At 43.1% G+C, this 14,213-nt stretch overlaps 1 protein-coding gene across 1 annotated transcript in view; it reads right to left on the reverse strand.

Moving 5' to 3' along the window:
- Positions 1–202: 202 nt before the first annotated feature.
- EYA2 (EYA transcriptional coactivator and phosphatase 2) overlaps positions 203–14,213 on the reverse strand; it is a 60,195-nt gene continuing 46,184 nt past the window's right edge. The window contains exons 10-15 of the mRNA XM_009705603.1: positions 10,357–10,415; positions 8,020–8,180; positions 6,675–6,789; positions 5,952–6,073; positions 5,014–5,114; positions 203–1,069 (exon numbers count right to left, since the gene is read on the reverse strand). Of these exons, the coding sequence (XP_009703905.1) occupies positions 989–1,069; positions 5,014–5,114; positions 5,952–6,073; positions 6,675–6,789; positions 8,020–8,180; positions 10,357–10,415 (639 nt within the window). The 3' untranslated portion in view covers positions 203–988. The remainder of the gene's footprint in view (positions 1,070–5,013; positions 5,115–5,951; positions 6,074–6,674; positions 6,790–8,019; positions 8,181–10,356; positions 10,416–14,213) is intronic.

Raw genomic sequence — 14,213 nt, forward strand, 5'->3', positions numbered from 1 at the left:
CCAGCAGACACAGTCACCGTCTTCCGTCTCTGCCCCACCGACAGACAGAATAGCTGGCTAGACTTTGCACCCCAGGGGCTCTGCTCAGAGTCCCTCTAGCCTAACCCCACCTTGAAAAAGGGAGTAAGAATCCTACATATACCTCTATATCATCCAAGAGTGTCTGGAGAGAAGAGAAGGCAGGTCATCTAGTCCCCCAAAATGTAAACATGTTTTTATTTAATGCCTTTCACTCGTCACAAGGTACTTTTTCCCCAGCCTCAACCCCCAAAACCAAGATGGCAGCATAAGGCACCGTGTAGACACATGCACAGTCCACATACCATCTATGTAAGATTTAAAAACACAGCCATAGTTCTTACCAACAGTACCATGTGTCCTTATTATTAATGTACACAATATGATTTTTCCCCAGAGTCTGCTCTGGAGAAATGGACCTATTAATTTAGAATGGTAAGACTTTCCCCACCCACCCACAAAAGTCAGATTAAAAACACAGGTACAGAGCTTAATACCAGAGTAATGAGATTAGTTCATAAATTAAAAAAATACAAAAAAAAAAAATCAACAGTTTCACTCTTATTTTCAGAAGGTCCCATATGATGTGATGTATTGTGCAGAGCCTCCTTACTACGTCCTCTTCCCCTTTCAAAAGCAAGAAAACTGACAAGTAGACCCAAGACTTCTAGTGTTTGTCGTTGATGACAAAAAGGCAGTTACAGCTCTATGCATCCGGCTTGACCGTGTAACTGCAGGATCCCCAGCGAGTTATCTGAAGGCTTTTCCTCTGTCCAAAGGAAGAAGGACTTGATACAATGTTCTTTGGCTGCAAGTTCTTAAAGGCTTCCATTGAAAAGGTTCTCCTTCAAAAAAAAGAAAAACTGCAGTTGCTGTGGGATTTTTTTTTACTAAGAAAATGTTGAGGAATAGGTGGAACCGATGTAATAGTTTGAGTGAAGCCCTCACATTGCTAAGATGTTGGGGTCTGCTACAAATATTCAAGTTCCAAGGCGTGCCGAAGAGCTTCCAGGTCAGCGTGACAAGAGATTCTCCAGAATGGCATGTTGTGCTAGAGTGAAACCAAAAGAGGGTATTTTTTTGTTTTTGTTTAATACTGAGATCGAAACAACTTTCTTAGTTCGCACCCTCAGGAACAGAGCTTTGTATTTGGGTCACCAGGTTGTCATGCTGTCACAGGCAAGGAGGCTCATCTTAAAGAGGAAAGAAGGGAGTGGGAAGTGTCTATTTGCTGCTATGTTTCTCCTATGCAGGGAGGAAGACAGATCCTCCACAATTTAGGAGTGTCCTACTTGGGAGACGATGAAAGATGTGAGCTGACTTTCTGAATGTACTAGCTACTCAACTTCACTCTCCTATTTTTTTTTCATGGATTAATTAGGAATGTTTCTAGAATCGCAGTATTTCTAGAAACAATTTTAGGCAAACATCACTAGTGAAAGCTGTTGTCAGTGCTTCACCGACAAGTAAACAATACATACTGTAAAAGGAAGTTATTAAAATTTATAAAAATGTAAACAAAAGAATAAAATATAACAGAGTCAAAATGCTTTCTAACAATTCCCTTTCCAAGTTAACTGGAACAGTAGGTCAGACTGCATTTTCTGTAAATGCAGGAACTGGTATCACTGCTCAGATCCATTATTCACTTAGTGTAACACTGCTGCCTCAGAGAAAGGTGTGATAAGCTTATAAGACAGCCTGTCCCCAAAAAACTTTCCTAATTCCTGTTTTTGAGAGATTATCTTATATTCTTCTCCTGCCTCCCTGTTTTTCAATTTATATTTATTGTGATAAATCTGAAGTCATGTATACAAATGTCCAAGTTCTAACCAGCCAGTTCCACTTGAACTCTTAGCATCTGGACAAAAGCTGGAAGGGTCAACTACCTGTGACCTCCTATATCTTCTTTATAATATCCTGATTAATCTCTTGAAAATTGTGAATATACTCTAGGAAAACAAGACTTGCACCTGAAAGAGGATGAAGTATCGACTTTTTTAGTGCTGCGAAGCAAGTCCAGTTCAATTATGCAGGGGAGCTGAGATGGAAACTAATCTGGTAAGGTATAAACAGTACTCCGAAAACATCATTATAACATAGTTCTGCAATCATTAGCAATAACTATGATCCCTGCAGTTGCTTGCAAAGAGATAACCTCAAAATAATTAGAGCTTGCTTTTAGATGTTAAATACAACTTTTCTCGGTACGTTCTGGTGAGCCTGGGGTTTGAGCTGCATTTGTTTCTTCTCCAAAACAGTTAAAGCAGTTCTACTTTAGATCAAAGACATAGCTCATTTCTGCACTTAGATTTTATAACATTTGGGATTGTGATTTTCTTAGCTTCCTCCCAAAATACTGGTCTCTGTACAGTCAGTGATATGTATGCAGTAACAAATGTATAGCAAGCCTTAACTGAGAGAGCCTACTCCCCTTCCAGCATGGGAATAAAAATTCTGAGTATTTAATCACTGTAAAGAATTCAACTGTAAGCATACTGCTTCTGGATGAATAGCTTCGACAAAGCTTGAGAGAATTTATACTTCCTCGATCGATGATTCTATTGAAGGAAGATGTTCCTTTTCCAAGCATACCTACCTGTGTAAAAAAACCTCCAGTGGTTCCAGAGGTTTATTTTAGAGAGTGTCTATTTACACTGCTCTAATGTTTAAATACAATTCAAGCTTCCCTCTGATATGTTGCCTATCAGTGAACAAATGTTTCCTTGGAGCTATTTATCAGTGTGTGTAGAGAGAGCAAGCAAACACAGACATCTGAAGGGACTGGAATCCATTGCTCTACAATTTCACTTTAAGGGGAAAAGTTACTTCCTTCTCTCTCCCCCTCCCCGGGTTGTTATTAAACCCCTTCCATTAAATTATCTATTTTTCTTTCTTAAACAAGAAGAAAACTTGGCCTCCCAGCCACTCCTGTTGTTCAGCATTTACAGATTTATCATTCATCAGACAGGTGAAGAAAAATGACCCACTAAAATGGAGATATTATCAGTGCTGTCAGCAAAACAGTGAAAGGCTCTCTGCCTACCTCCCCCACCTTTTTCTTCTTTTTTTTTTTTCCCATATAAAGCTCAGGTGTGTAGAAGCCTTGACTAATGATTGTCATCAATCAAAGGAGGCGACAGCCCAGCAAAGAATGTGCTCTACTAATGGGAGAGCTGCTTAGGCCAGGAGACATAAGCAAGAGGGGGCTCTTGAAATCCTGGCACGGAAGATTGTTGAACCTTCCCACTTCTTCATACAGCCAGAGAGCCCTTGCCGCCTTTGATGCAGTCATGTTCACTGACCCACTACCTTTGAAGTATGGCACTGGGCTGTCAAAAACAGCAGGCTATTATCACTTCATTCCCACTCATGCATTTTGGACTCTTCTCTGGCAATCCCTTAACCCTTCCTGAACTAGAGAACCACCTGCAGATTTAGCTAGTTTTCCAAGGCAGGTGCAGGTATTGTTGCTTCCACTGGTCAGGGGAAATACACTATAAAAAAGAGGGTTTCTGTTGCTTTGAAGATGACCTGAGATACAGTTCTGGGGATAGAACATGTATCCATCACCTTATTTACTGGGATCTCTTTGTTCCTGGGCTTCTGCTCCCAATGAGCTCAAATTTGCTTGAAAAGTCTTTGCAGGATCCTCAGTCAGAATGAGATATTGAGTCCTTCAGCACAAGGTTTAGTTGTATAGCTGAGTTCCTGTGATGTAATATTTTGTACACCACCTGAGCTACACCAGTAATCTGTGTGCCTGTTAAAAATTAACTAGTTTGCTGAAGATTGGACTTGTGCAGTCAGTTCCTGCAACTCAACTTGTGCCACGCTCCTGAAGCAAATGCAGCTCAATCGTATTTCTGCAGTCACGTCAGGAGCACAAGACCCAGGATGCACAAAGACATCTTGCCATTAACAAATTGTACTCCTGTTCCTGTAAAGTCAAATAAATGGAGATTTCAAGCAGGTTTCTGTTCTAAAGTTTAGGAAATGAAAACTTTGGCTATTGAATTCTCACATTGTACAATTCAGTTGATGTACCTGACTGCTTTCCTTCAGGTCTTTGGTTGTTGCTCTCTCTGTTTCTACCACTCCTATCCTGATAACCCATGTGTACGGCAGAAAGTCTTCCCTGCTGTATCTCTAGCCACCCACCCCCCTCAAGTCACTGTAAGCAGAACGTGAGCTTTGGTCTTCTCAAATTTTGCTCTTCTCTCTTCCAGGCTCTAGGGTTCCAGCTTCTCTCCTCTTACAGTCTACCCAAAGAAGCTTCAACTGGTCCCTGAAACTCCAGTTCTTGTTTCCCAGTGAGTGGAGAGTGGATACTAATGACTGGAGGACTCGATTGGCTACACAGGTTAGTGCATTTAATTCTTTCTAAGGCTACCTATGTCAGCGGGCCACATCTATTCAGTGAGCATGAAATAGTACATCTTTTCAATTTCATTTTTCTTGTGAAATTAATCACGTATCACATTGATCCATAAGGCATTGATAAAGGCAGCAACTCAGTACTAGTCCCTTTGGTATTCACTCTAATGACGTTACATGCTACGATCTCAATGAGTCATAAATACTAATACATGTATGTATACATGCATATTCTAATAAGTAATTCAAAACTAATTTCAACAATTTGGAATATACAAAAGCAGCATGTGTAGATCAGAATTTCACCCTGCTTGCTCATCTGAGATCACACACTGGAGTTTTCCTTTTCATGTGTTTAAAGCCATCTTTATTAAGCAAGAATGATTCCTGGAACACGTGACACAGCAACTACCTGAAAAATTGCACTAGCTGCCAAGGGGGGGGGGCAGATTTACAGTATGAAATTTCTCATAAGGTTGTTCAGTATTTTGCATATTAAGAAATGAGACCAATTCTAAACTGTTTCAAATGGAGGGAGCTTCATTAAATGCTTAAGTAAAGAAAGGGTCATTGAAATGAAAACTTTGAAGAATCCAGCATGGCATCCACAAACTGTACCTTTTTTGCTCCCTGTTCCTCTTCAACACCATCTCCTATTACAATGTACACGGCTTTCCTTCCAAACCTTTGCATTATTCTTTCAAAACAGCTCTCCTTCCCTAAGCAACAAAAGAGAAGACACTTTTTTTTTTTTAAAATCTGGTCACATAACAGTAGGTAGGGCTAACATTCAGGTACTGGAACTGGAGTTGGGACCTCATTGAACTTGCTGTTACATTCCTCGTTTTCTTTTGAAATTAGAACCTAACTAAATCTTCATCTGAGATGGTTCTCTCCATCTCATGAGAGTTACTAGCATTTTCTTTATTGGCCACGGACTTCCTAGTGCTGCCAGTTTTACGTAAGCTTTGTGACTTTAATGCACTGCTTAGATGAGCAGTTGGTAGGCTGATGCGACACCGATGGTATTCAGTTTCAAGAGCCCTCTTCTGTTCATTCTGGTTACAGTAAAAACATGAAAATACAAATTTCATATCTATTATACACTTACACCAGAAAGAACAGAACACAAAAAAAAGCCGGAGGCCAACCCTATGAGTATTTATTACTCACACAGCTTCATAAAGCTCATTCAGCACACCTGACCCCTCTGCAAGAATAAGAGGATCCAAACAGTGCATCTGTATGTAACAGGTCCAACCAGGCTGCCTTCCTCCTAGCTGGCTGCAGCTGAACATCCCACATGCAGGAGATGCTCCACCAAGTGGGTATTTTTCAGGTTTGCTCCCCCATGGAGACACTTGGGAAGACTTTGATTCCCCCGCAGTCTGTACTAGCTTAAGTGTGGGCAGTCAAGGATGTGAATTAGACTTGTGTAAACATGGAGCTAAAAATAAAGCTTATGCATTGCTCGTTGCATTGGTTGGATGGATGTGCCTGATCTAGGGCAAAACTTCAGTCTATCTTAGGTGAGGCCTAAGTTAGTTTGCTCTTACCTGTTTTTGTTGCACTGTAAATGTTTTCAATGGGGAAGACAGTGCCCAGTCCATAGAGAAGCACTTTAGCGAGAGCTGGTATAAGCTGAGTTGTGGTGACCAACACATTCACACAGTTAGGCCTAGAAAACAAGAGTTAGTAGAAGTGGCAACCTGTGTTTCTCTCTTTTACTGTAGACTAAAAGATGGCAGGAAACAAACCCTTCTTGCCACTGGAAGTTCCCAAGCCACTGGGAGATTATGCAGCTAGAGACAGATAATGTGAGTATGGGTACTATCTTTTTTCACCTTAGTAGAACAAAAAAAATACAGAAGAAAGTAGCAGCCTTATTGCATGCATGCCAGGATCTACTTTGCAGGAGTTTAAACACCATATGGTAATGTCCATGCTGGGTTCTTTGAGTGAACATGTTCAGGGATAGAAGGGCCCTTTTCTCCCTTTCCTACTCGTTTGTACATCTGCCCACATGGAAAGTGTGCCACAGATGAGGTAGCCAAGGAGAGGCAAGAAAAAGGACTGGTTTTTCTTTTGCTCAGTTCATCATCTCAAGCTCACCCCAATCCTTGATAATTCAAGTCTGGCAAACATGTGCAGACTGGCCTCCCACAAGTTTGGCCAGCAAAGTCCTATAAATGTGTCTCGATTTGTTTAGGGGGAGGAAAAAAGGGAAGCAAAGGAGGTGCTGGATCAAGCCTGTAGGCAATTCTTTAAGCTGTTCTTACCGGGAATGTATCAAATTCAGCGCCTTCAGAGCATGTGTGAGCCAGAGATCAGTCAGTGCTTCAAGTTCTGCTCTTAACTGCAGCCAGGTTTCCCTCTTAGGAGCTCCTATTAAACCTGTAAGCAGGGAAAGCATCTTTGCAGAAGCACAGAAAGGGAGTTGCATGGCTTTGTGTGCAGAATGCCAAAGGGGTCCTGCCTCTGTCCTGAACCCTCTCTCTCACTCTGCCCTTCCCTTGGCCCTGGTGCAGGCTGCCTCCCTTCACCCGCTGCCACGTCACGCCAAGACTCTGCCTTGAGGCACACGAGGCCCGACTGCAGCACACTCCTATGCTACTGCAGCTCAGCTTCCTTCCTCTCCGGCAGAATGGCATCAGTCACCCGCAGGCTGTGGGACCTCGTCAGAACACCTTTCTTGGAGTTGGCACAAAGCTTGCATGGGAAGTGTGCAAGAGGACAAAAGAGCTGTGTATAGCGGGTAGTGGCGACTCTGCCTTGAGGCACACGAGGCCCGACTGCAGCACACTCCTATGCTACTGCAGCTCAGCTTCCTTCCTCTCCGGCAGAATGGCATCAGTCACCCGCAGGCTGTGGGACCTCGTCAGAACACCTTTCTTGGAGTTGGCACAAAGCTTGCATGGGAAGTGTGCAAGAGGACAAAAGAGCTGTGTATAGCGGGTAGTGGCCTGAGCTGAGGGACATCTGAAGCCAGGATGGTTTTGTTTCTCCTGAAAAGCTATGCGCCACTTCCAGTACATGTGGGTAGACTATTCCTCCAACCAAAAAAAAGGTTGTGGTGATACACTAGTTTTGCTTCTTTCGCTTCCTAGTCAGAGACCTGCCACTGACGTTCTAAAAGAGAAGCAGAGCAGCCTGTTGGAAGAACTGTCTGGAACTAGCTGAGATGAAGGAACCCAGCGCATCATGGTATCTGGTGGTATTGCTTTGAGGGAGTTAAAAACAAGTAGTTATGATAGAAGAATGCCCTCAGACAGAGATCAGCCATGTGTTCCATGGAAAAAAAAGCCCATTTAGTTTTGGTTTGCTTGCTTACTAAACATTTTGGAAAACTGGAGAAGGCTGCCTTCCTGCCAAAGACATTACAAAATAAAGCCCCACACTCGGACTTGAGTCCTTCTCAAACCACTAAAGGAGGTAATTTAGCATATCTCCTGCCAATCCTGTTCAGAACCTTATTTAAGGATGACTGCTGAAACACTTGCTCAGCTCACTGTGAAGTATCCTTATCGCGATCCTCTCTACACCTCCTCCATCGATGTCCCTAGCAGGGTCGGAAGTATTTGAGAAGATGAAAGGCACGCTTGTTGCCTGGCCATAGACACTTACCCCCTACATTGTTTTTGTAGGTGTTGTACATCTCTTTCACCCGACGGTAGCGGAATGCTAATTTCCTCATCCAGTCAACTCCCCCATGAACACCCGAGCCCAGACACAGATTTGCACTGGCAGTTGAACTGTGAAAGCCATCCGCGGAGAAGTTGTATGTGCTGGGAAAGGGAGGAGGGAAGTGGAAACAATTGAAAAGAAATGTGGAGACAAGTGGCAGCAGAGATATACGCAGGACATGGTGTACAGAACTGGAGTTCATCTCTAGCATGGTTACTAGCACAGATTTAAAAAACGGTCCTCCTGTAAACACAATGCAGGTTACTTGGCACTCCCTGCCAATTCTGAGGTTCTCTGGACTACAAAACATCTGACTGTCCTCAGGTCACTGAAATTCCTCACCTGCCTCTCATCCAGGTTGCTAAGGTAACTGCAGAAATGCTCATATCCTAAAGGAGAAAATTCTAGTGTTACCTATCTGACTGCTTGGCTATATTGCTAAACAGCCTATGAACACACATTACATCAAGAAAAACAAATTCAGAAATTAACTAAAAGAGCCTTAACAGCCTGCAACATGTAAAGTTGTTTTGTTTTAAACTAAGTTAATATTTCAAAGCAACTCTGGAGTAATTACCACAATGAACTAGGGGCAAGTGGCAGTTCCACAAACACCTTCAACAGGCAGCTTCTCTGAAGGAAGCAATCCTGCCTTCTACCAGGCATTTGTTCCTGTCTTCAGCCCTCCTCCATGTCCCTTTCTTTTGTATCAGCACAAGCACTTCTTCAGCACTGAGGTGATCAGGGAACCGTCCCCGTTAAAAGATAATACAGCTTTACAAAAAAAGGAAGTTGCTTTTCAGCTGGATCAGTTCTCTGGTTTGGGGGAGGGAGGGCATGCCAAGAGGCAGTACCAGCTCATGTCATCTTAAAATGTTTGCAGGATGACAGCATCAGGATGGGTTTCATGGTTTGAGCAGATCTCACACTGAGCAGCGATGGAAGAGGGCAGCTGCGGCTTGTGGGGCACAGTTGGCTGGATCAGGTCACAGACCCAGCAGACTGGGACAAACTCGGCTTGAACCAGAGCAAGGGAGGGGACAGAAAGGCTCAGTGACACAGGCTTACCCTCCTCAGCTGCAGCTTGAAGTTAGCTGAGCTTATAGTGCTTCCAACACCTCATTGGGGGAGTCGCCAGTGCTTGTATATTCACATCCTGATTTACTGCACAGTAATTTCCCCCTCTAGAAAGCCCTGATGCCACTTTATTTCTGCACTAGAGCACCCAGATTGAAGTATGCTAAGCATGTTAAACTCCTGTCAGCTCAGCTTCATTTCCCACACAGACAAGCCATGAGCAGCAGAAAAGTATTTTTGAAACAACTGAAACCACTCAGGCAGGGGCTTTTCACAGCATTCAAGGTATGCTGTCAGCATATGGATTTTTTTGTTCACTCAAAGTAAGTGCACTGATTGAGATAAAACCCAAATTAATGTTTTAATTAATGCCTGACCAAGTATCCAGACTCACCTGCTTACCGGCCACTGGAGCCAAAGGACCTAAATATACATATGCCGTTTCAGTGCACTGCAAAGCACAAACTAGCATCTGAGTTACAGCAAAAAGTCTTTCAAGTGTTCTCTGTAGAAGGAAAAGTCTCTTCCCTAAAACACTTGTTGTTTTCTGTGCTGTTTCTGCATCAATTTCTCATAATAGCCAGCCATAAAACCACAAATTATAAAGCTGTATAGGAGCTCTGCACTTTTCATTCTTGTGCCAATTATCATGACTCTGCAGGCAACACTTAGGGAAAGGTAGATGTAATTGTACAGAAGCAGTCTGTATGTACATGATGATATAACTTACACAGATAATAATGTTTGGTGCAGTTTTGGTACAAGCTTCTACCAGTGACAAGGCTCTGGCATGGCAAGGTCCATAATCCTCACTACTAAGCCCATTCTTTATTGACTGGGCAATGGGAAACTGTTCAGTCTGATTTTTGAAGCGTTTTGACCACACCTGTGCCAACTGGCTGGCCAAATCGTATCAGAAACTAGTGTAGTCTGACTGGCGTTCACCCTAATTTTAGATATATTTCCCAGAATGGTTCAAAGCTCAGTATAGTCAGGGCTTGACAGCAGGCACAGGCATATTAATGTGAGAAAGGGGACTCTCTTGCTTCTGTGTGCTTAATAAATGCAGACAGCATGGAGCCAGGGAGGGGAGAGGATGCATGGCTGAGAATGTTATTTTACATCACTGACCAGCCCCCTGCTATTTTCAAACAGCTGGGGACTACCTGACTTGCAGCTTCCAGCCTGGAGATCTCGTACCTTAGATCTTGACCATTATCATCTGATGATACATCATCTATGTGGATCTGGTCACAGTCCTGAGAAGCGTATAAAAAAAAATACAGCAGTAAGTAAACGCTTTGAAAAAAATTTTGAAAGAATGTAATGAAAAATTACTTTAAGGGTAATATTAAGGAGATAAAATCTTACATATTGCTCGTATTGTCTGGCATAGTCTAGCCAGTTAATTGTTAGGAACAAGTATCACATAGCACTTGCACAAAATATGAATAGACAGAGTGTGTGTGTGAGTGCGTGAGTTCTGCAGTTATCTGAGGGCACAACAGCTCTTGAATAATACAGTAAGTGAAACTCCTTCCTATGCAGACAGGAGGGAGAGAGATGCTTGTGTTTTAGCCAGGAAAACTGTGTTTCTTAAACTTTGTATGCATGATAAATCAGCCATTTGGCAGCCTTTACCCCTGTGAGAATACTGCTTTGGACAGGAGGTGCATGCCCACATAATTACAAGGGGAGAAGGTCTGTCCCAAAGAAATTTCCAGAGACGCCTGTCCTGCCGGTGTTCTCCCAGTTTGTTCTGAGGGGGCTGAGCTTCCTTTGATGTGCAAGGAAGCTGGGCTGAAGCACGGAAGGCGGCATCCTTTCATAGCCCCAGCCCCAGACGGAGTTAAGGAATAGTATGTGGAAATCTATGCACAGGAAATTTAACCAGAATATACACTTGGAGCTCAGCCTGCATGAACTATGTACTCTAGATCTTATCTTCCAAAATTCTTCATTGTTTGAATGGTGGAGGCCCTGCCTCAAAAATTTGAGAAATGTTATTTCTTTGGTTTCTTTCGTAGTCTTAGCATTAAGATTAGAGAGAAAAAAATCAGGAAGCTTCTCCCACCACCTTGTATCTCCTCTCTCCACGACCCTTGCAGGTAAGAACAAAACAGAAAGCCTTCAAGCTGATGAACACTATCTTTTGTTCTGGTTGATTTTTCAACAGAGGTAAAAGCACAGGTACAACAGGACTCCAAAGTCAGAACCTAACCAAGGTACAGTTATTCTTCACCACTTCAGTATTCTGTAACCCACAGAATCTGTGTTACCTTCCTTACACAACTGTGAGTTTTATGAATTACTTTAAACTAGCACCTTTGAAAACAAGAAAAAAATCCCCAAACAAGTAACTGAACTCGCTATCAATGGTAAAATGTCACAGATAGCTCTTGTCCATAATCATGAGATTTTCTGCAGCATTTATGTTAGATAATTCTCAAAAAGACACACGATTTTATCTTGTTCTCATCTCATCAGTCCTCTTATCAACCTACTACTGGGGTGTATATTTCTGTATATAATTGGAGCCAAGCAGCTGAACAGCAGATCTCTGCTGGCACCTCACTCTCTCTCCTCCACCCTCATCATTTTTTAAGCCCCCCTCCCAATAGCTGTTGTGAGCCATGCTGGGATAATATTGATGCAGCCCACTCCACTTCAGTTGTATGATGCAGGGCATTAAGTCAGAGGAAAGGTATTTGTGGCGGGATCTGTTTTTCTCATTTGTGAATGAATTGTTCTGTACACTGAAGTGTGACAACAGTAGCTATCACATTTCTAACTTAATAAAATACCATGACACTTGGTGAGACGCTACCTCATAGTCCGCCGCCTGAGCCTATCGTGTTACTGGGTGAAACACAGGGAAGCTGGTTAAAGCAAGAATGTGGACCATGTTTTACTACTTGGTTACAAGACTAATTTTTCATTCTTGCAGAATTTCCTTGAAATCTTAGTGAGTAGGGAATCAAGGCAGGATATCTGGACTGCTGAAAAGAAGGTCCAGATTGTTCGAATGGAAGTCTGCAATGAGGACATATCCCAGTTTTCACATCTGCTGACTTTTTGAAATGATACTCTAGGATCTCAGAGGTATATGATGTGCGGCATGTACAGCCTGTAACTGAGTCAACCATGTAAGACCTCAGTCAGCCCTTGCAACTCTGGGAACTGAACTGTTTTTACTGTTGTGATATCTCTAGGTCAGTCTGTGCTACACAATCTGCCTCCAGGTGGGACCAGACCCTTGTACCCACATGTAAAGGAGCCTGAGCTAATGCGGCTTTGAACTGGTACTGCAGGCTTGGAGAAAGCCTCTGCTGCATCCTTGTGAAATACAAGCTGTTCCTGCAGACATGGGGAGAAGCTCCTTCTGTTATCACTTATGCTCCCTCTGAATACTCTCAAGGTATGTGTCGTTCACACATGAAAACAACTTACAAACGCACAGCTTGTCTATATGTGGATCAAGACTGTGTTAGAGATTGTTAAACGTCTTGTGGATTCATTGATCAGTCGATCTTGCATCCCTCATTGGGGGTGGGGTGTGTTAACTGTTCCCAGAACACAAAATCTCCAGGGATGGCTTTGAAAGGCAGTAACTTGTAAACACACTAATCTCCTTGTTTGTTAACTCTTCATCCCCTTGTCACTCCTGCTGTCCCTTGTACTCGTTTTCCAGAGGGCTAGACAATAATATCTCCAGAGGGACTGCAGGTGGAAGGTACTATTCTTTAGCCAGCATTGCACCGTAAACAAAAGGCATCTGGGAGAAAAAGTACAACCCTGGAAAGCCCAGAGTTTGTATTTTAACTTCACATGATCTGTAATCTTGGGAAACTCCTTTTCTCCCCAATTTCCCAAAAGGAGAACAGAGAGTGAGAACACCTCTTTTCAAGTCAATATTTGCTGATATATTCTGCAGTGTGATCAGAGTCCTTTGTACACAACACCTTGATACTTGCAGACTGTAGCGATTTAGTCCGCCTGTACTGTTGCAGCTGCAAGCAGAGATGATGTGGTGAACAGGCATGTACTACATGAGTGGATGAACTAGTGTGGCAAAACCACACTTGTGTAATTTCAACATGGGTCTCGGCAAACAGAGGCCTTTCTTCCCTGGCTTATGTTGCTTACAACCTCCAGAACAGGGCAACGCTTGTGTCACTGCATGCCCTGGAAGTGCAACGCACTGGCTGTCCTTTTCAAGGTTTGGTGCCTTGATTCTTTGCTACAGGGCAGGCACACCACTAAGCTGTGCTTCAACAAGCATCGACCACCCCTCTGCCCTCCATCAGCTGGCAAAAAATTCCAGCTTCTAAGTTACACAACTTAAGAGTTAACTTGCTGACAGAGAATCCCTTTCTGTAAAAACACCGAAAGTGTTTGGTAGGAGTCCAGGTCTAAGGCTTCTCCAGTCACCCACCTGCCCTGGAGACCAGTGATCAGCCTCCTTCCATACAACTGGCCTAAGGTTTGGGGTGAATCAAATGGGAAATTGGCCTCTCTAGTAGGCTGCAGCACTAAAAGAGGATGGGTTGGAGCAGGTTATCTGAATGGATCTGCTGGTTCGCCTTTTCACACATCCAAGATTCCCACTCCTGAGCATAGTAGGAAAAATGCATCCAGACAATGCATCCAAGAAACAGTTGCCTGAATCTGTTCTGCATAAACCCTGGAAACAGATAAAGCCCTGGCTAACAGTCTCTCAGAACCATTTTTTGATAGAAAAAAGGGAATACTTCAGCTCAGGCTCCTCACTCAGACTTTGAAGCCAGTTTTTTGCTATCATGTGAAATTACACCCTCACCAGACTAAGGAGGATCATTTGTGTGATCCTCCTAAGAGCTCTGCAAACCTTGCTGTATCTATGGACAAATGTTTCATCCTCAGCAGGCACTTTCTGGGAATGGTTCAAATGGGCTTTACACCCTGGCAGCACTTTCTGCTCTGCACAGCACTGAAAACTGCAGCCATGGAAATTAACCATTCCCCGGTGCTAAAGCAAGGTAATAACCGATTTTCCTTGTCCAGCCTGCCTCTCTGGT

This window comes from Cariama cristata, unplaced genomic scaffold, assembly GCF_000690535.1.
Source record: "Cariama cristata isolate BGI_N322 unplaced genomic scaffold, ASM69053v1 scaffold7088, whole genome shotgun sequence".
Taxonomy (NCBI): Eukaryota; Metazoa; Chordata; class Aves; order Cariamiformes; family Cariamidae; genus Cariama; species Cariama cristata.